The sequence below is a fragment of the Microcaecilia unicolor genome, chromosome 3 (assembly GCF_901765095.1).
Source record: "Microcaecilia unicolor chromosome 3, aMicUni1.1, whole genome shotgun sequence".
Taxonomy (NCBI): Eukaryota; Metazoa; Chordata; class Amphibia; order Gymnophiona; family Siphonopidae; genus Microcaecilia; species Microcaecilia unicolor.
The window spans coordinates 126,222,339-126,243,093 of record NC_044033.1 but is presented as its reverse complement, the minus strand read 5'-3'; the positions used below and the strand labels follow the sequence as shown (position 1 = coordinate 126,243,093).

At 45.4% G+C, this 20,755-nt stretch overlaps 1 protein-coding gene across 5 annotated transcripts in view; it reads right to left on the bottom strand.

Annotated features, from left to right (window-relative positions):
* SNRPB2 (small nuclear ribonucleoprotein polypeptide B2) overlaps positions 1–20,235 on the bottom strand; it is a 42,788-nt gene extending 22,553 nt beyond the window's left edge. The window contains exons 1-4 of one of the 5 annotated variants that reach the window (XM_030195145.1): positions 20,182–20,200; positions 19,268–19,347; positions 17,280–17,365; positions 5,194–5,366 (exon numbers count right to left, since the gene is read on the bottom strand). In XM_030195145.1, coding sequence (XP_030051005.1) covers positions 5,194–5,366; positions 17,280–17,343 — 237 coding nt within the window. In that variant the 5' untranslated portion in view covers positions 17,344–17,365; positions 19,268–19,347; positions 20,182–20,200. Of the gene's footprint in view, positions 1–5,193; positions 5,367–17,279; positions 17,366–19,113; positions 19,203–19,267; positions 19,348–20,173 lie in introns of those variants that run through there. The other 4 variants (XM_030195143.1, XM_030195146.1, XM_030195147.1 and 1 more) reach the window with 4 other exon arrangements.
* Between the last annotated feature and the right edge of the window lie 520 nt (positions 20,236–20,755).

Below are 20,755 nucleotides of genomic sequence, written 5' to 3'. Positions count from 1 at the left end.
ATGGTTGGGTGCTGTGATATCTATTTCCTTTCTGTTTTTTACCCATCCTGGTCTCCCTTGAGGCCATAGTTTGATGTGTAATGGGAGGAGGGGTTGAGTGGTGGTGGGCGTTGAGGGGGGGGGGTCTGACGGAGAGTGTGAGTGTTGGGTGGGTTGCTTGGAAGTGGGTAGAGTGTCAGTGTGGAGTTGTGTGAAAGAGGTTGGGGAGGGGGAGTGTGTAGGGTTTTTTTTTTTCTCTCCCTTCTCCTTCCAACATGTTTTGGTCTGCTTGGTTTCCATGTTCTACCAGAGTTAACAAGCCTATACATTGAAGTTTTAAATGAGTGTGGATCTAAAGTTCTTGACATACAATGTTAAGGGTCCGAACTCTCCTCAAAAGCTATTTAAGGAATTACTGTTCCATAAACCTCATGTTGTATTTCTACAGGAGACTCATTTAAAGAGGGAACACTAAAAATATTTGACTCATCATCATTATTCCCATGTCTATTGTGCTTCTGCTGCTGATGCACTGAAGAAACAAGGGGGGGGGGTTGCAATCTTGCTTCACTCTTCCTTGCAGGTTCAGGTGTTGAAAACCAGGCATGACCCTGCTAGTAGATTTTTCCTTTTACATGTATTATTGAATAATTTAGCTTTTACCCTGGTCGCTGTTTATGCGCCCAACGAATCTCAGGGGAATATTTTGTCAGGCTTGGCAAAGTTGTCCAATTTGATCCCTATGGTAAACTGGTATTAGTAGGCGACTTTAACGCATCTTTTGACCCAGCCTTGGATAGGTCTGGTGCAGTGTCGGGAATCGATGTTAAAAACTCTAAAGCGCTGGTTGACCTAGCCCGAGCTTTAGCCGTGTGCGATGTGTGGCGACTACATCATCAAAAGGAACAGGACTATTCCTTTTATTCCCATTCTCATGGTTCTTACTCCCGTATTGACCATTTGCTATTTGATATCTCTTTGATTCAGGGGGGGTTGCCTCTCAGATACTGGCCTCATTACTATTTCGGACCATTCTCTGACCTGGGTTCAGCTGTCATCCTTTTTTGAGGAAGACAAGAATAGTAGGTGAACTTTAAACGTCTCCTTGCTGGAGGAGGATAAGATTTTAGCCAACTATTGAACACTCTTGAGGGAATACCTTGACATTAATTTGAACTCGGGTCCTTCTCTGGGGATTGTTTGGGATGCCTTAAAGGGTGTAACGAGGGGGGTTTTCTTAAAACAGGCAAGCGCTTGGGCAGGGCGAAAGGAAGTTGCAGACTGCATCTCACAATTGTCTCATTTGGAGGATCTTCATAAGTCTTCTCACTCGATCTCTATTCTGAGGCAGATCCAAGCTTTCCGATTAAGATTAGATAATATTTACTAGGCCCAACTGCACTTTTTCCGGGGCCAACAGCAGCAACTCCAGTACTTTAATCATAATAAGCCCGGTCATTCGTTGGCCCTTAAATTGAGGCAGCAAAGATTTGATCATACTATTCTCCGGATTGGAGACGGTAAGAATACAGTGCTAAGTCTTCTTTGATTCGTCAGCGTTTCCAGTCCTTCTACCAGTCTTTATACTTGGCCAATTCTACAATTCACCCGGATGCTACTGGGGCCTTTTTATCAACCCAGAACCTTCCTTCTTTGGACAGAGGAGCAACGTTGTCTGTTAGATGGCATCATCCAAGTGGACAAAGTTGTTAAAGTTATTAAGGATCTGCCCACCAGGAAGGCACCTGGCTTGGATGGCTTACCAAATTACTTTTTTAGGACTTTTAGGGGGGAGCTTGCTCCTCTCTTGGTCGAGATTCTTAATGGAGTCTGGGAAAGGGAGGTTTTACCTCCCTCTATGATGGAAGCCTGGATAGCAGTCATTCTGAAGCCAGGCAAAGACAAGATGGACTGTGCCACCTATCGTCTTATCTCCATTCTTAATTCTGATGTTAAAATTATAGCTAAGGTCCTAGTGAATCGACTAGCGAAAGTTCTTCCTGATCTAATCCATCCTGATCAAGTTGAGTTCGTTCCCCAAAGACCAGCTAAAGATAATGTTCGTCGAATGGTTAACTTGCTGCATCAGCTACAAAGTGAAAAAACCCCTTGTGTCTTCTGGGGTTAGATGCCGAGAAGGCATTTGACCATGTTCATTGGCCTTTCATGATCAGTGTTATGGAGCAATTGGGATTTGGGTCGGGATTTAGGGATTGGACTCAAGCTCTTTACAACTCTCCTAGAGTGTGTGTGTGAATTAATGGTGGCAATTCTCCTACATTCCCTTTGTCTAGGGGGACACGCCAAGGATGTCCTCTATCGCCAATGCTATTTGCCTTGGGTATGGAACCCCTTGCTATTGCTATTCGTCTAATCTTAATATCTCGGGCATTATGGTAGGTGATCAGGAATACAAGTTGGCAATGTTTGCTGATGATATCTTGTTTTCCTTAACCAAACCGTTACTCTCCATGCCTAACTTAATTAAGCTTTTAGCGGACTATTCCTCCGTTTCGGGATTCAAGCTCAATATGACTAAACCGGAAGCTATGGCTATTGGTATCTCTAGTCCGATTTTACAATCTTTACAACAAGCCTTCCCTTTTTGGTGGGTAACCCGAGGTATCAAGTATTTGGGGATTCTTCTTACCAAGAACTTTTCCGATTTATTCTCGGCTAATTACCCTCCCCTCTTGCGGGAAACTATACAAAGATCTGGAGGCTTGGGGGTTCCATTGAGTTATCATGGTTTGGACGGATTGCTACTCTGAAAATGAATGTGTTGCCACATTTGATGTATCTCTTCCAGGTTCTTCCTCTTCGTTTGTCTCGTAACTTTCTCTCAGGTCTCCAAGATCGCCTTCTTCGCTTCATTTGGTCTAATAAATGTCCATGTCTCTCTAGAACATTGCTGTATTGGGATCAGACAAAGGGCAGTTTGGGTGTTCCGAACGTGTATTGGTATTACAAAGCTGCTCAGGCTCGGACTGCTATTGAATGGTTTCACACGAGCCCCCAGAAGCGGTGGATTGGGTTGGAGCAGGACTGAGTAGGCTCGTGCCCTTTGCATTCATCAATGTGGCTTCCTCGGAGATATCGTTCACTGGGAAGGGATGTTTGTCCCTCGATTTTGACAACTTTTTACTATTGGGATAGTTTATTTGTCAAGCCCGATTTGGTCCTTTCCAAACTTACATCAGTAACAAATAACCCCCTTTTCCCATCTGGTCTTGAACCAGGGCCTTTCCCGAATTGATTTTCTGCAGGTCTAGAGACCTGGGGTCAATTTTTTGATGAAGAAACCTTTATTCCACTCAATACTTTGGCTGAAACATATGCAATTTCTTCTAAGGATATTTTTGCTTATACTCAAGTGAAAAATTTTCTTTCTGCAGTTGAAATAAAGGCCAAGGTAATTCGAGAGGACTCCTTTTTGGAAAATTTGTGTGAGCACTCTAAAGGAACGAGGCGTCTTATCACTTGCTTATATACTTATCAGCGTAGGCAGGTGCAGCCTCCCATTGAGCATTGATTATGCTGGCATCGGGAACTGGGCTTGACATTGGGTGATAATGATTGGAATTTTATGGAATACGCTTTATCGAAGATTTCTATTTCTGTTCCTTTTAAAGAAAATGCTGTAAAAATTTTATACAGGTGGTATTTGACTCCAGCGCGCCTTCATCACATGTTTCCGAAGGCATCCCCATTGTATTGGAGGAAGTGTGGGCAGAAGGGTACTATGGGTCATCTCTGGTGGTCTTGCGTTAAGTCTCGGGCTTTCTGGAAAGCAATTCAACACAGATTCCACAGTTGGCTCTCTAAACCTATAAAGTGGTCACCTGAAATTTTTTTTTCCTAAAAAAACGTCCTGGCCTTACTACATCCCAGTCCTTATTGGTTCGCCATGCTATGTCGGCCGCTAGCGTCACCCTGGCCGCAAATAAGCTATGGTACATTTGTGAAACGGAGAGGCTTTGGGCCATAAGTCACAAAACTCTGTCCAAGTGGGAAGATATTTGGGAACCCTTTGTGTCAAGAGTCTGTGGTTGGAAGGTGGGGGGAGGAGGTGGGGGAACAGGGGGAGGGCTGTTTTTTTTTTCCTTTGGGGAGGAGGTATCATGTAAAAACTTGTTACAAATCTTAGGAGTACTTTGTAAGCGAACTCTCTAATTTTGAGAGATTAATGTTTCTGCTGTTAGTTTGAAATCACACGGTTTTATACCTGCGTTCTATTTGCCTATGTTGATGGATGTGACTTATTTGTCTCTGTAATGTCTCTCAAAACCTAATAAAAACTTCTACAAATTAAAAAAAAAAAAGTTGCCATGATTATTTTATCTGTTCCTTGTGGGGGGGTGTTTAGCACTGAGGCACTTTCATAGTGATCTGCAGTTCATATTTTGGAGTAGGGGATACCACAACAACTTCCACACAAGGAGTGGCAATATCAAAAGTTTTACTATTGAGGCACCAAGGTGAGATCCGACATGGGGCCGTGTTTCGGCGATCAAACCTGCCTGCTTCAGGGGTCATAAAAAACCACTCTACATAAAATAAAGACATAGTACATTATATAATGAATAAAACATGTGTGTGAAACATGATTAAAATTAAAAACCTCCCTCAACTCTGACCTGGACCACGTTAACACTGACAAAGGACAGCCTATGAAGTAGTAGGGAGCACAAGTACAATATAATTAAGCCCCCAAATCATAGAAAAGCAAAACATTTCATTTCAAGCCCTGTATCTCACGGTGGGAAGTGAAGTAGAATCTTTTGTCATATCAAACCAATGACTGAATCACTTCAGCTAATTGATGCCTCCAATATTTTTGATAGTCACTAGCAGGGGCAGGAAGAATTTTTTAAAACATGCATCAGCCAAATTTTTATGAGCCAAGGAACAAGGCATGGGGCTACTTTCACTTCTTTTGCTCTATTTTGTTCATTTTTGCACTTGTATGTCACTTTTTTTTTTTTTTGCTTCTCTCTCATTTTGCCCTGTAGAATATTTCCTGTCTTACTGAACCTTCTCCCACCCTTAACACCTGATTTTCTCCACCTAATCTGATCTTCTGTCTGGGCCAGGCACAGCAGCAATTCATTTTTCCACTAGTTTAGAATGATAAAGAGACAAATAAATGTAGATGGAATAGTTTAAATACGGCTCTCGGATCATTGTTCAGAATTCACTAGTGCAATCACTTACCATTGGTTTAGAATAAAATGGAAAACCTTGTAACTGCCTCAAAGCATTAGTTGCGGAACCAAGTTCTTTAAAGATGACAAAAGCTTGTCCTCTCATTTTCATTGTCTTTAATGCCACAATGCCCATTACATGACCAAACTGAGAGAACAATGCATAAAGAGATCTCTTCAGTTCTGTAAAAAACAAAAAGGCAAATAATGAGTACAGCTATTTTATTTTGGGGTTCAGATATCTGGCTCAATCAAAACCAATCCTTCTCAGGGAACAAACTTACTGGCAACTGCACAGGGTTCTGCCTTATTTAGGCCAGTCACTGGAGCAACAGCATTCTGCCAATAGACAGAATGAAGTTCTTGCCAGAACCCAATATGTATTCACCCCAGTTCTGGCAAGTAAGATTCACTATGGTACAACTTAGGAACGCTATAGAAATACCAATGCTGGAAGCTCATATCAATGTGCCAGGCTGAAGAAGAAAAGCTGAGCTAAGGAAACTAACCAGGCCCACCAGAAGAGCTGTAATAGTACTCAGCCACTGGGCCAACCCTATTGCATTATTTTCAGATGTTTATCTGATCTGTGATCGCAACACAGGAGATGGCAGATAAAGACTTCAAACATGAAGATTATGAACAAGTTTTGGATTATGAGTTTCAGATAATTTTCTGGGTAATATGGTACAACCCACAGGAAACAGAATATTTCAGCTCATAAGGGACATTTGGCATATCTGGTCTAATTGTTCTACAAAAGGTCAGATATCCCTGAACACCAGATGGAACCAAGATAAAGATCTGTCCATTATAGTAAAATTATGTGTCTTACCTGATAATTCTCTTTCCTTTAGTCAGACCATATGAATCCAGAAACTGATGGGTTATGTCCGTCTACCAGCAGATGGAGATAGAGAACACAACTATCTCCTTCCCCCACAGGGAATCCTGTGCAACAATAATAGCGCATGACGTATGAAGAACTGGAAACAAATTCGGAACCTGAATAGATACCCAAAACCTAATCAGAAATACAGGGCAGGATTACGATACATATGCTGTGAATAAAGGAAAGAAAATTATCAGGTAAGATATAATTTGCCTTCCTTATCATCAGCAGCATATGAATCCAAAAACTGATGGGATGTAGCAAACCAAGATGGCCGCAGAAAGAACCGGGGATACAAAAGATGCCTCTGATCTAGCTGCAACGTCCACTCCATAATGTCTCTCGAAAGAGTGTAATGAGACCCAAGTAGCAACCATACAGATTTCATCCAGAGGAAAACCGCAAGACTCCACCCAGAAAGTTTAAAGTCTATTAGTGGAGTAAGCCTTCAGAGAAAAAGATCACTTACCCAAAAGCAATTAAGCAGAGGAAATGGACTCTGATCTATTGAGCAACTGTGGCCTTAGATGCCACCTTACCCTTAGTTGGGCACCTTTAGTTCAATCAGTACTCTGGGATGCATACCATTTGGTCCAGGCAATTTGCTACTCTTTTAAATTTATCAAATTGCACCATTACATCATCCAGGTTTACAGAGATTTAAGAGTCTTCATCAGGACCTACAAAGTTCCATCAAAACACTCACTAATGAATAGTGCTTCCTTGCCTCCCCATGCAGCTGGAACTAATTCAACCTGGTAACAGAGGAGAACCTCGAAGAGCAATCTTAAAATGTTTGCAGTTGAATGCCCATCAAAAGTGTGAACAGTCACGTGATATGCTTGAGGCGCTAACAGCACAGCTTCAAGTGGTCCCTACATTATTCTGTAATAAAAACAGTAGTGCAAAATCTAAATGTTAGTTTTATTAAGTCTAAGACTCACTCAAAGAAATCAATTCCAAATACGTGGGCAGATAGTGCCCATAAAGCCAAATCGGGAGAAGCAGATCTAGTAGGAACAGACTTAAGGGACCCAGCTGGAAGGGCCCTCACCCAGGGAGAGCAGGCAATGGATCTCGATACTGGAGAACTCAGCACAGGTTTAATCCATTAGGTGCTTAATAATTTCTCTGACAAACTTATCAAGAGCACCGACTCTAAACTGGAGAAAGTCACTAATAAGAGAGTTGGTCCCCTCAGTCCGGGAGCAGGAGGGCAAATTAAAGCAGTGGAAACTAGGGTGAATAGATTGAAGATGTGTTCACCTTCAATGGAAGCAAAATCGATAAGCTGAAAAGGTAGTGCAAAGTCCTTTTGGGGAGAGAAAAAAAGTACTATGAAAATCACTTTTGCTACAATAATTTGAGGTTCAAAGGTTTTCCTGAAAAAGCAGAGGGAGCCAATGCAGTGGAGCTTCTCGCAAAATGGCCACCACGGCTTTAGACCTCATGCTAAAAAGCAACTGACAATACACATTGGATGTCTGCGCCTGTGTCAGCCTCCCAAGGCACACCACACACACTCTCATACCGAACTTACACAATTTTGCTGATAAGAGGACGATCTTACAGGTGGCTAAACTTAAATAAAAGCTCTCACTCATTGTCAAAATCAAAATTCTTTGGCTCTCTCCACTATGGCCTTGCAGAAACAGAAGCAGGGTTTCACGGAGGTCAAGTGGCTCTATTCTGCACAGCTTTGGATTATAAATGTTGATCAGCTGGTCAACATTTATATCATCACTGGTCTGAGCAAAGCACTTTGAGCAGGCATCCTCAATTTCTCTGCTTCTTTTCAATTCTGCTGATGGGACGTTAAAATCCACATCAGGCAGGTTGAAATCTCCCAGCAACAGCACCTCCTCTTTCATTCCAAGGTATGGATATCGTCAATGAGATCTTTATCCAGTTTCTCTATTTGTGACAGAGGTCTAAAGATAACACCCATGTGGATACAGGTTCCATCTTCTCATTCCAGGATGATCCATATAGCTTCTTCTTTTCCCCAGGTTCCCTGCATTTCAGCCATTCTATTATTTTTCACATACTGTGCCACTACTCCATATTTAGGTCTTCCAGTCTCTTCTCATACGTCTTATGATGCAAATCCTGTACCATTTTTGTCACCTTTCTCAGAACCACCTCAAGTCTTCTTACGCCCTTAGAGAGAGACGGCCTCCAAAAGTCAACAATACTCCAAGTAGGGCCTCACCAACAACTTGTAGAGGGACATCAACACCTTGTTTCCAGAGGATGTGATAAAGGTGGCTAGCATATCCAGATTCAAAGGAGGTATGGACAAGCTCCTGAAAGAAGAGTACATAAATTAACCTGAAGACTTGGAAAAGCCATTGCTTTTATATTGAAATGAGTTGTGAGAAACAGATGGAAAATGTCTTAACTGATAACCCATTTATTCTTGACTGGTCTGGTAGGACTAAAGAAAAGTATCAGGTAAGACATTTTTCCTTCCTTTTCATCCATACTACAACAATCCTGAATGAATGAGATGTAGGAAAGCAGTGACCCTAACCGGGCAGGATTAAGGCAACGAATAATAACCTGCAAGATAAGGAAGAAACATACTAGAAAGTGAACTGAAGGAAACATGTAAGTACTCTGAGAAAAGTACCATGAAAGATTAAATAAACAATAGCTAGATACTACTGCAGTAACAGAGGCCATCCAGAACTTCAAGAATTAAATAACAAAGTAACAGGAATCAACAAAAATACAGGACCATCTAGTATTCAACTACGTCAAAGACAAAATAGAGATGCCAGTAGTCCCAGAATAACTAAGGCGGCCCTAAATTGAAGGCTTAAGGCCACGTACCCAGAGCGCTAACAAAGAATAAACAGAAGGTAAAATTATGTATCATACCTGATAATTTTCTTTCCATTAATCATAGCTGATCAATCCATAGACTGGTGGGTTGTGTCCATCTACCAGCAGGTGGAGATAGAGAGCAAACTTTTGCCTCCCTATATGTGGTCATGTGCTGCCGGAAACTCCTCAGTATGTCGATATCAAAGCTCCATCCGCAGGACTCAGCACTTAGAGAATTACACCCACGAAGGGACACTCTGCCCAGCTCACCACCGCCGAAACAGGGGAGGGGAATTAACCCAGCTCATCCCCACACAAGTGGGGGAGGGGAATCCGTCCAGCTCATCCCCGCGGAGCGGGGGAGGGACACCACACCCGCCGATGCGGGGGGATCTGGCTTATCCTGCAACCGCAACCGCGGGAGGAGCTGACTGACCCTAACACCACCGAAGCGGGAGGGGTACAAAGCTGCCCTACAGCCGCACGAAGCGGGAGGGAGTGCCGGCAGAATTTAAATCTCAATCCAGCCCCGTAAAACGGAGGGGAGAGGAATGCAGCAGCTCACTGTAACACAAACTCGTCTCAACTCTTGAAGAATCCAAGTGAAAAAACTTGAACACGAAGTCTTTCTGAAGTAACTGAAGACTAAACTTGAACCTGAAATGCAACCAGAATAAAAACAGTACAGATATCTGGGAGGGGCTATGGATTGATCAGCTATGATTAATGGAAAGAAAATTATCAGGTATGATACATAATTTTACCTTCCATATCATCAAGCTGATCAATCCATAGACTGGTGGGATGTACCGAAGCAGTACTCACCCAGGGCGGGACATTGAAATCCCTGACCTCAACACTGAAGCTCCAAACCGGGCCTCCGCCCGTGCAGCCACAGTCAAGCGGTAATGCTTGGAGAATGTATGAGCCGAAGCCCAAGTTGCCGCCTTGCATATCTCTTCCAAGGAGACGGACCTGGCCTCTGCCATCGAGGCCGCCTGAGCTCTAGTGGAGTGAGCCTTCAGCTGGATAGGCGGCACCTTCCCCGCGGCCACATAAGCCGCTGCAATGGCTTCCTTGACCCATCTTGCCACTGTAGGCTTAGCAGCCTGCAGACCCTTACGAGGACCTGCAAACAGGACAAACAGATGATCCGATTTCCGGAACTCATTGGTCACTTCCAAGTATCTGATGATGACTCGTCTCACATCCAGATATTTAAGAGCAGAGTACTCCTCTGGGTAGTCCTCCCTACGAAAGGAAGGGAGACAGAGCTGCTGATTCACATGGAAGCGAGAAACAATCTTGGGCAAGAAGGAAGGCACTGTGCGAATAGTCACTCCTGCCTCAGTGAACTGCAGAAAGGGATCTCGACATGAGAGCGCCTGGAGCTCGGAAACTCTTCTGGCTGAAGTGATAGCCACCAAAAAGACTGCTTTCAACGTCAGGTCTTTCAGAGATGCCCTCGACAAGGGTTCAAAAGGCGGCTTCTGCAATGCTCTTAGCACCAGGTTGAGATTCCACGCAGGCACCACTGAGTGCAGAGGAGGGCGCAGGTGATTAACTCCCTTGAGAAAGCGCACCACATCTGGCTGCGAAGCCAGGGAAGCACCCTTCAGGCGGCCCCTGAAGCAAGCCAGAGCCGCTACCTGGACTTTAAGGGAACTGAGCGACAGGCCTTTCTCCAGACCTTCTTGCAGGAACGCCAACACTGAAGAAATTGGAGCAGTGAAGGGAGAAAGTGAGCCTGCTTCACACCACGCTGCAAATATACGCCAAACCCTGGCGTAAGCAGTAGAAGTAGAGCGTTTCCTCGCTCTCAGCATAGTGGCGATGACCTTGTCTGAGAAGCCCTTCTTTCTCAGACGCTGCCGCTCAATAGCCAGGCCGTAAGACCAAAGGGGGAGGGATCCTCCATCACCACGGGACCCTGATGTAACAGGCCCTGCTCCACTGGCAGCCGCAGAGGATCGTCGACTGAGAGCCTGATCAAGTCCGCATACCAGGGACGTCTGGGCCAATCCGGACCCACCAGGATTACCCTGCCGGGATGCTTTGCCACCCGGTCTAGCACCCTGCCCAACATGGGCCAGGGCGGGAACACATAGAGAAGCTCTTGAGTCGGCCACTGTTGGAGAAGAGCATCTACTCCCAGGGATCGAGGGTCCCGTCCTCTGCTGAAAAAGCGCGGCACTTGGCAATTGGCCGATGACGCCATCAGATCTAGGCTCGGCTGGCCCCAGCGCTTCGTGATGTCCAAGAACGCCTGAGCAGATAGCTGCCACTCTCCGGGCTCCAAGGTATGGCGACTGAGAAAGTCCGCCTTGACATTCATGACTCCGGCAATGTGGGCCGCTGACAGCTGCTCCAGGTTCGCTTCTGCCCACTGAGGGGCGCTCTTGGTACCTCCCTGACGGTTGACATAGGCCACAGCCGTGGCATTGTCCGACAGGACCCGTACCGGCTTCAACACCAGTACCGGGATGAACTCCAAAAGCGCCAACCGAATGGCTCTGAGTTCCAGGAGGTTGATAGACCACTTTGCCTCTGCAGGAGACCAGAGCCCCTGCGCTGTCCTTCCCAAGCCATGGGCTCCCCAACCCGACAAAGAGGCGTCCGTCGTGACGACAATCCACTCCGGGGTCACCAGAGGCATTCCCGCAGACAACTTGTCTGTCTGCATCCACCAGCTCAGCGCCTTGCGCACTGCTGGGTCCAAGGGAAGGCGCACAGCATAATCCTCCGACATCGGAGTCCAGCGCTGCAGCAGAGATTGTTGTAGTGGTCTCATATGAGCCCTGGCCCAGGGCACAACTTCCATCGTGGCCGTCATAGAGCCCAACAGCTGCACATAGTCCCAAGCCCGAAGAGGAGAGGCTACTAGGAACTGGTCCACCTGAGCCTGAAGCTTGACAATCCGATTGTCTGGCAGGAACACTCTGCCCACTTGGGTGTCGAATCGAACTCCCAGATACTCCAGGGACTGAGTCGGGCGCAGCTGGCTTTTCTCCCAGTTGATGATCCATCCCAGGGAGCTCAAAAGAGCAACTACCCGGTCCACAGCTTTGCCGCACTCTGCATAAGAGGGGGCTCGGATCAACCAGTCGTCCAGATAAGGATGGACTTGTACTCCTTCCTTTCGCAGGAAGGCCGCGATGACCACCATTACTTTGGAAAAGGTCCACGGAGCAGTAGCCAACCCGAACGGGAGGGCTCTGAACTGGAAGTGTCGGCCCAGGACTGCAAAACGCAGACAGCGTTGATGAGGAGGCCAGATGGGAATATGCAAGTACGCTTCCTTGATGTCCAAGGATGCCAGGTACTCCCCTGCCTTCACTGCCGCTATAACAGAGCGGAGAGTCTCCATGCGAAAGTGCCGCACTTTCAAGGCCCGATTGACCCCTTTGAGGTCGAGGATAGGCCGGACAGAACCTCCTTTCTTTGGTACCACAAAGTAAATGGAGTAACGCCCCTTGCCAAGCTGACTTTCTGGCACCGGAACGACCGCCCCCAGGCGGATCAGATTGTCCAAAGTCTGCTGCACTGCCACAGCTTTGACCGGAGACTTGCAGGGAGAGAGTACAAACCCGTCTCTTAAGGGTCGGCAGAACTCTAGCTTGTAGCCGTCTCTGATGACTTCCAGCACCCAAGCGTCTGAAGTTATTGTGGTCCACTCGCCCAGAAACGAGGACAGCCGTCCTCCAATCTGCACTGGGGCGTGGACCAAGGCCCCCTCATTGGGTACGAGACCCTGGGGGAGGACCGGAGGGAGCACCTCCGGGACGGCGGTCTCTGCGAAAGGAATGCTGCTTGGGGGAGAAATTCCTCTTAAAGGAAGAGGGGGCAGAGGAACCCGACCTACCCGGGCGGTACCGACGGGCTTCCTGAAACCGTCCTCTGGAGGTACCGGGGCGAGTACTAGCCCGAGCCCTGACCTCTGGTAACTTCTTGCCCTTAGACGTGCCGAGATCGGTCACGATTTTGTCCAGCTCGACCCCAAAGAGCAGCTTGCCTTTAAAAGGCAATCTAGCCAGGCGGGATTTAGAGGCGTGGTCAGCAGACCAATGTTTCAGCCAAAGCCACCGCCGCGCAGAGATTGTCTGAGCCATGCCTTTAGCTGAGGCCCTCAAGACATCATACAGCAAGTCTGCCAAGTAGGCTAAGCCCGATTCCAGGGCCGGCCAATCAGCCCTCAAGGAATGATCCGAGGGGGAAGCCCGCTGCACCATAGTCAGGCACGCCCTGGCCACATAGGAGCCGCAAACTGAGGCCTGCAAACTTAAAGCAGCCGCCTCAAAGGACGACCTTAAGGCCGCCTCCAATCTTCTGTCTTGGGCGTCCTTTAGGGCCGTGCCACCTTCCACCAGCAACGCCGTTTTCTTAGTCACCGCAGTGATTAAAGAATCCACGGTAGGCCACAGATAGGCCTCACGTTCACTTTCAGTCAAAGGATAGAGGCGGGACATAGCCCTAGCCACTTTAAGGCTCGCTTCAGGGACATCCCATTGAGCCGAAATTAAGGTGTGCATGGCATCATGCACGTGGAAGGTTCTAGGCGGGCGCTTCGTCCCCAGCATAATGGCAGAGCCAACAGGGGCTGAGGGAGAGACGTCCTCCGGAGAGGAAATCTTCAAAGTGTCCATGGCCTGTATCAACAGGTTGGGCAAATCCTCTGAGCTAAAAAGCCGCGCTGCAGAGGGGTCATCCGCTCCATCCGAGCGGGGATCCGTCTCCTCCAAGGAATCCGCAAAGGACCGTTGGGAGAACTCAGATACGCTGCCCTCATCTACATCGGAGGAGACAAAGTCCTCCAAGGCCTGGGAATCAACCCGAGGGCGTTTACCTCTGGGAACCTCAACCTCTTTACCAGACGAGGGAGCAGGGGCAGCGTTTTGCATAAGGAAGGCCTGATGCAGCAGCAAAACAAACTCGGGGGAGAAACCCCCCAGACTGTGCACTACCGCAGCCTGGGCTACAGCCCTAGACGCACCCTCAACCGGCGCTCGCAAGAGCGGGGGAGAGACATGCTGCGCATCCAAAATGGCGTCCGGCGTGACACTCCGCGAAGGAGCCGTGCGGGAAGAACGGCGCTTAACTTTAGCCGCTTTTGTGCCGTCGCCCAAATTAAGGGCGTTCATGGCATTAATGTCTCCAACCTCAAGGGCGGCCCAAGAAGAAGCCGTCCGAGCCGCGTGGCCGGCCAAGATGGTGGAGGCGAGGAGCGGGGGATGGGCGTTTATGGCGGGAAAAACCGCCACGCCGGAGGAAGGACCGGGACATTCATCGGTCACGAAACTGTCACCCAGCAAGGGCGAATCAGGCTTTAAGACCCCCGCATCCCCTCTAGAAGCGCTCAAGCGATCCGGGGAGCGACTCTTTGCGCCCTCGCCCTCCGACGCCATATGCCACGAGGAGAAGAATCGGGGAACCTCCTGCCCGCTATAAAAAGGTAAAAATTACCTGCTTGCCGCTCCGAGCTGTAACGACCTGGTGTCCCAGTGAGTAGCTGCAATAAACGTTTAAATAAACGTCGAAATAAACGCCTTTAAAGACGTTCAAAAATTTTTTTTTTTTTTTTTAACGGAGCCAGCGGGAGGGGGGAGAAAAGGAGGGACCTGGCACCACCAGGTTTGCACTTGCTCAAAAGAGCCCTCAACCCCAGGCACTCAACAAAACCTAAGAATTAGGCTTGGAGGCCTAGCCAGAGCTGCTGCTGTGTGTGACCACCACCTGCTGAGATAGAGAACATACTGAGGAGTTTCCGGCAGCACATGACCACTTATAGGGAGGCAAAAGTTTGCTCTCTATCTCCACCTGCTGGTAGATGGACACAACCCACCAGTCTATGGATTGATCAGCTTGATGATATGGAATAGGGCGTTTCTGCCAGACAATACTATGGAAGACTTCTACAGTCACCAAGATGCAACCAAAGACAAGAGAACTACAGAATTGGTTACAGCAAGCCAGAACAGAACACTGAAACTGGTGTCTTCTGCATGAGAATGGAAGAGCCGAAGCATGTAACTAAGGGCAAAAGGACTTCTCAGCTGAAGCTTCAATGGCGAGCAAGGGCAATAGCTACAAACATGAAGGCATCTTGTACAGGGAGGTAGAATAAAAGATGCTGCGTTGAAGTTATAGCAGGCGTTGGTAAAAACACTGACTGGAGCAACAGGTGGTATACTGATGGTTATTTATGCATGGCAAACTAAAGCAAAGCAACAGAAGAAATACAGGTAGGTGCTGAAACTGTTCCATAACATGGAAAGCACCTCTGAAGCTGCTGCCCAAGGAAATTCGCCTGTAGTCATAGTAGATGAGGCTACATCTGAGGTTACTAGAGCTGAAACCACTACTGCATATGATCCAACTCCAATCCTGCCTGTGGAGGATGTCACCTTCCATGCCATGTGTGGAAAGAATAAACTTGAGCACATGTATCCAAGGATGCTGGAATGCAGGTAAACCTGAGTACATGAGAACTCACAGGCAAGCCTTACCACAAAGTGAGACCTAAATAAACTTGAAATTTGATAGACAACTGCTGCCCCGAGACTTATAGATATGGTTGTCCCAGAGGCCAATGTAAACTGCCATGCAACAGAAAATTCTGGACCAAGCCACAGTCAAGTCGTCTATGAGAGAACTCCTTTTGCACAAGGTGCAAGAGACAGGAAATGAAGGTGCAGAAAAAAATTCAAATCTTGTAGCTCGTCTGCAATGATAAGAGGAGAAATGTCGCAGACTACCCACAAAGCAAAGCATGCAATAGTTCCAAATGAATCGTTAAGACAGCTCTTCAGATTACTGAAGACCCATCTCTTTGAAAGAGCATACCAAAAAAACCAACCCAAGTGAATATACACTACACAACTCACCTATTTAATTTCAGAACTGTTTCTTAAAATCTGCTTGTATACTACTACTTTGTTTTTATCATCATACTAACCAAGATCATGCAATACTAAATGTTTATATTACTAACACTCTTCCACTACTCATGATTACTGTAAGCCACTTTGAGCCTGCAAAGAGGTGGGATAAGGTGGGATACAAATGCAACAAAATAAATAAATAAATGAGGTGCTAAAGGTGAGACATATAGGAGACCGGAGGAGAAGACAAGTGGTCTCACTATACTGAAAAAGGGAGCAGCTTTCGAGTCTACCCCTACCGTACCCTAGAGGAAGACTGTGCACACTGTAAACTGGCAAAAGATTCCTCAGAAAAACAGATAATATCATGCAATTCCAGTGACAGGACCATGAAGTGGGCAAGAGGGGAGGTGCCAAAGCAGAGCACAGAGACTGCTACCACTGTAGAATTATGTCAGGAACTGAGAAAAGTTCCAAGCAGGAGTTACACAATCCATCTACCATCCTCTAGGAGATAGAAAAATACAGAACATTCTAGGCTGCACTACTCCCTTAAGGGACAATTCACTTGGGACTATTTTGTTCTCCGTCTCCTTCCGTTGGTGGATGGACATAACCCATTCAATCTGAACTGCTCTGGTATGGGCTTTTCCCACGCACTAAGGTCATTTTTAGTGCAGCCAGAAAATGCTTGATTTTCAACTTGCAGGTGGTTTATATATTTAGGTACAGTAAGTATTTTTTCTGTTTCTGGGGGGCTCACAATTGCAAATAATAATAATAAAAGACCTGAAGTGAAACTTGAACCTGGATCCCTTAGTTTACAGTCCACTGTATTAACCACTAATGCTCCAGACTTGTTTCCTGCCTATAATACCTAAAGCTCTCACAGAGCTTGGTATCCTCTTTTGGTTTCATTTTCAGGGAGAGGGCACAGTAGCCACTGGGGGATTATGAAGGCATCATACCTTAGCTTCTCAATTAGGACTCCTTTTTATACCCTGGATGTGCCTGAAAAAGGTCTGAATAAGGGTATCTTTTTTAAGACATGGACATTCCGTCCCCTTCAGTAATTGCTCGACATCCAGATTTTAGGCCCTCCCTAATCCTTCCCAACACACATCCCTTGTTATTTGGACATACTGCAGTGCTGGACATCCCTTTTCTGCAATTGCAAAACCATTACTTGGATGTTTCAAGTACATGGACATCCACTTCACCCTGTCCATATGCTTCAAAAATGAGCGCCACAGAGGCACAAACTCATAATAAAAACTTCTGCAGGTATGTATGAAATTCTTCGAAGAACCCTGTGAGGGAGTCAGCTGGACCATTAGATGACCAAGGATTAAAAGGACAAGGCCATGCACAAACACAAAAGGACAAAACCCTTCAGTTTTATTGGCCCAAGATGGGATAAAGGTTAGGAATAAATCATTACCACATATTTTCTATGGTGCTTTAATGCTTAAAAAAACAAAGAAAAAAAGTATTTACCTTCCTTTTTAATTTTGTCATTGATGTTGTTGATGTAAATGGTATGATTTGGTCGAATATCCATTTTAAAATGTATGAAAAATTATCTGGAAAGCAAAACAAGACATAAGTGGCCACATACAGATTTTTTTACGTACACCAATCTCAACTTCTCCCAAAGTGTTATGATGCAGCTGTCCCAAGGCCACAAACAATTATTTCAACCTCTGAATCAATAAAAAATTAATGTAATAAAACTATCTGAATCAATTAGAAACAAAGAAGGAAATAAAGCACAATTATGCATGCATTTTTAGCACTGACCATAATGAGAAGGGCCATTAACAATACATATAGACCATGCCAGTTCCATGTTCAATTTTTATATATGACTTTTTAAAATATGTTTTACTGATTTATGGGTTACATTATATTTTCATGTATATTTATTTGTTAATTAAATGTATGTATTATGATTAGAGCCAGACCGAATTTCAATTTTTGTGCTGAAACTAGCCCAAAATTCTTTTCTATCCGATTTCTGTTTTAGCCAAAAGGCTATGGCAATGGTTTTGGTTGAAACTGACCGTATGTTTTTGGTGGAAGCCACAAATTTGTGCTTTGTCCTGTTTCTCTCTCCCTCCCCATTGAACAGGAGTTGCCTCTCTCCAAATCCCCCCCCCCCCCCCCCCTCACCTGCTGATGCCCCTCCTTGAGCCTATTTTACAGTCCCTGGCTGTCTAGGGGTGTAGTCAGGCAGGGGTGATCCCCAGTCACCCCTGTCCATGCTGGCTCTGCTCTCAAAATGCCACTAGAGGTCATGGCAGCCATTCTCACAAGACTGCCGTAACAGGTCACCACAGCCATTTTGAGAGTAGAGCTAACATGAGCAAAAGTGACTGACTACACCACTAGACCACCAGGGACATTAAGGTAGTCAGAGGGAGCGGGGCTACTCTTTGCATTTTTGTGTGTGTGTGTCCAAATTTGGAAAGATAAGTTCCTTAGGAATTAGCCTCTGTGAAGATATGACATCAGCTGTCACTCCAAATGTTTCACAAAGTCAGCCATGTAAAAGCACTGTGGCTTTTAATTTCAGTTTTCATTAGCTTAGGTCCATGTGTGCAGAGGTTACTTTGCTTGGAGGTAAAATATGATCATTCATTATTTAAATTATTATATATATTCTGACAAACACTATTTGGGTGATTCTAATGAATTTCCAGGCTCTGGAGAAGATACAGCATTTCAATCAAACTTGTGGCATGCAGGAGCTAGAATCTATGAGAAATGAACCTGCAACGATTGTTTGAGTACAAGTACTAGTCAGTTTATAGAGTTAGTAAGAAAATGATATTACAATTAAATGAAGTTTATATATTAGAAAAAAATTTAAGAAACATATTTTTCTTGATTGTAATTTTTCAGAGCATATATTCCTTGCATTCAGTAACATCAATGGGCTTTTTTATTCTGGACTGTGCATCAGGCTGACTAATGGATGCAGTGTATATCAGTGTCTAGACTCCTTTACCCTATTTTAGTAAGAATCTATGGGTCCTGTTTACTCAACTGCAGTAGAGGCGCATTAGTGATTTTAGCGGATGCCATGTAGATGCCTATAATATTCCTATGGGCATCTACACAGGTAACACATGCTAATTTTTAGCATGCACTAAAAATGCTAGCACACCTTAGTAAACAGAGCCCTATATCATGCTTGTCTTTAACCAGTTTTATAACTAAATGCAAAATGGGAAACATCTCTATGCTACTTTCTGTTATTTGTGCATACTTTGGGTAAGCATAAAAAACTGGTACTCATGATTTTATTTATCACATTCTCACAAAGTTCCTGTATCAGAGGATATTTAACTTGGAACCTAAACATGTCCTTGTAAAGACTGTTCTCCCAGTTGTTGACCTGTGCTTGCAGCTGCTAGGACTAGAGGGTGAGTTTAGCAGAGGGCTGTGGACTACAAGCTCTTACAATTCTCCCTGGGCCTCACCGATTCTCATTCACACAACCATTTTGCTTTCAGATCAGCTTCAACCAGGTAGTAAGTTTTGGTAGCAGTTTTGGTTGAAACTAAAAAAAAAAAAAAATAGTTTTGCTCAGCCTCTATTTATGATAGGACTCCTGACCAAGGCACAAGCTGAAACACTGCCATGTCAGGTCATTTAATAAATCCTTTACAGGTCTGTGTGACTCCTGTATCTCTGTTTCATCCTGACCATCTCCACTACTTCCTTGTTTTGATTATCCGAGATGTTTCTTTTGGCTTTTTGAAAACTGCCCAGTCTTTTCTTAAGAAAAATCAGTACTTAGATGTTTCATGTCAGAGTGGAGTAGAAGAGTAACCTAATATTTAGTGCAGTGGGCTGATGGTTCTTCGAATTTGCGTGGCTGTCGGATCTATTGTTTTGCTTTGCTAACAGCTACTGTTTGCTGTCCCCTAGAAGCTGCTACCCTAGATGACTACCTAGTCTTGCCTAATGGTTGGGCCAACCCTACTGGCAGTCTCCCAAAGAGGCAACACATAAAGCTATGAAACCCCCAGGTCCATAGCACAGCCGCTGGGACCTCTTCCAAATTGCAACACCAGATACATGATCAATTCCCGACAGCAGAAGAGATTTTCTGCCAAAGCCGAAGGCAAAGTTACCAAATCACACGCGTTCAGCTATACTCACACTCCCACGCGCCAAGCACCCTTCCTCACACGGGTTCGGGGGATCGGGAGACCAGTCTCCCCTCATTATGATCTGCCACCTATACCACTACCTTCCACTCTCCTCCTTGTCCGCGATACGGTACCTCTCCCTCAAACTTATACTTGATGTCTCCCACTAACAATCCCAGCTTTCCTTCTCTGGTGTCCCATCCCACATGGTGACATACACAACTTACTTACTTACTTACTTCTCTCTCTCTCTCTCTCTCTGCACATCCCACCACCGGCTCCTTGCCCGTTCCGGAAACAGGAAATTGCGTCAAAGAAAGTGCTGCAAGGAGGTTTAATTGAGAACAGCAGCCGGCATAACGTCAAAACGTTGAAGGCACTTAGGTTAGACTGTTTTCTTTTCCCCGCGCAGCCGCTGTTCTGTGTACACTCAAAACAAACTAAATCCACGTCGCTCTTCTGTTCTTTGTTGTTGATTAATCTTTTATATTTTCAAACATGCCAGCTTGTGCAGCGTACGGATGTACACAGTGGAAGTATAATAACGGAATAACTTTTCATAGGTAGAGTAGTAATTTGTTAGAAATTGTAATCAGTGTGTGCCATTTGGAGGGGCTGGTTATGGGGACACTGTAGGGCTGTTACATTTGTGCAAAGATTTTTTTTTTTTTCTCAAGGTAAAGGACCTCTAAAACAGACCATGTTATGAGAATCAGGTGCTCAGCATTCATTATTTACTTATTCATATCATTTATATCCCACATTATTAAACATTAATTGGGTTTAAACCTGGGAACATTTACAATCTTTTTT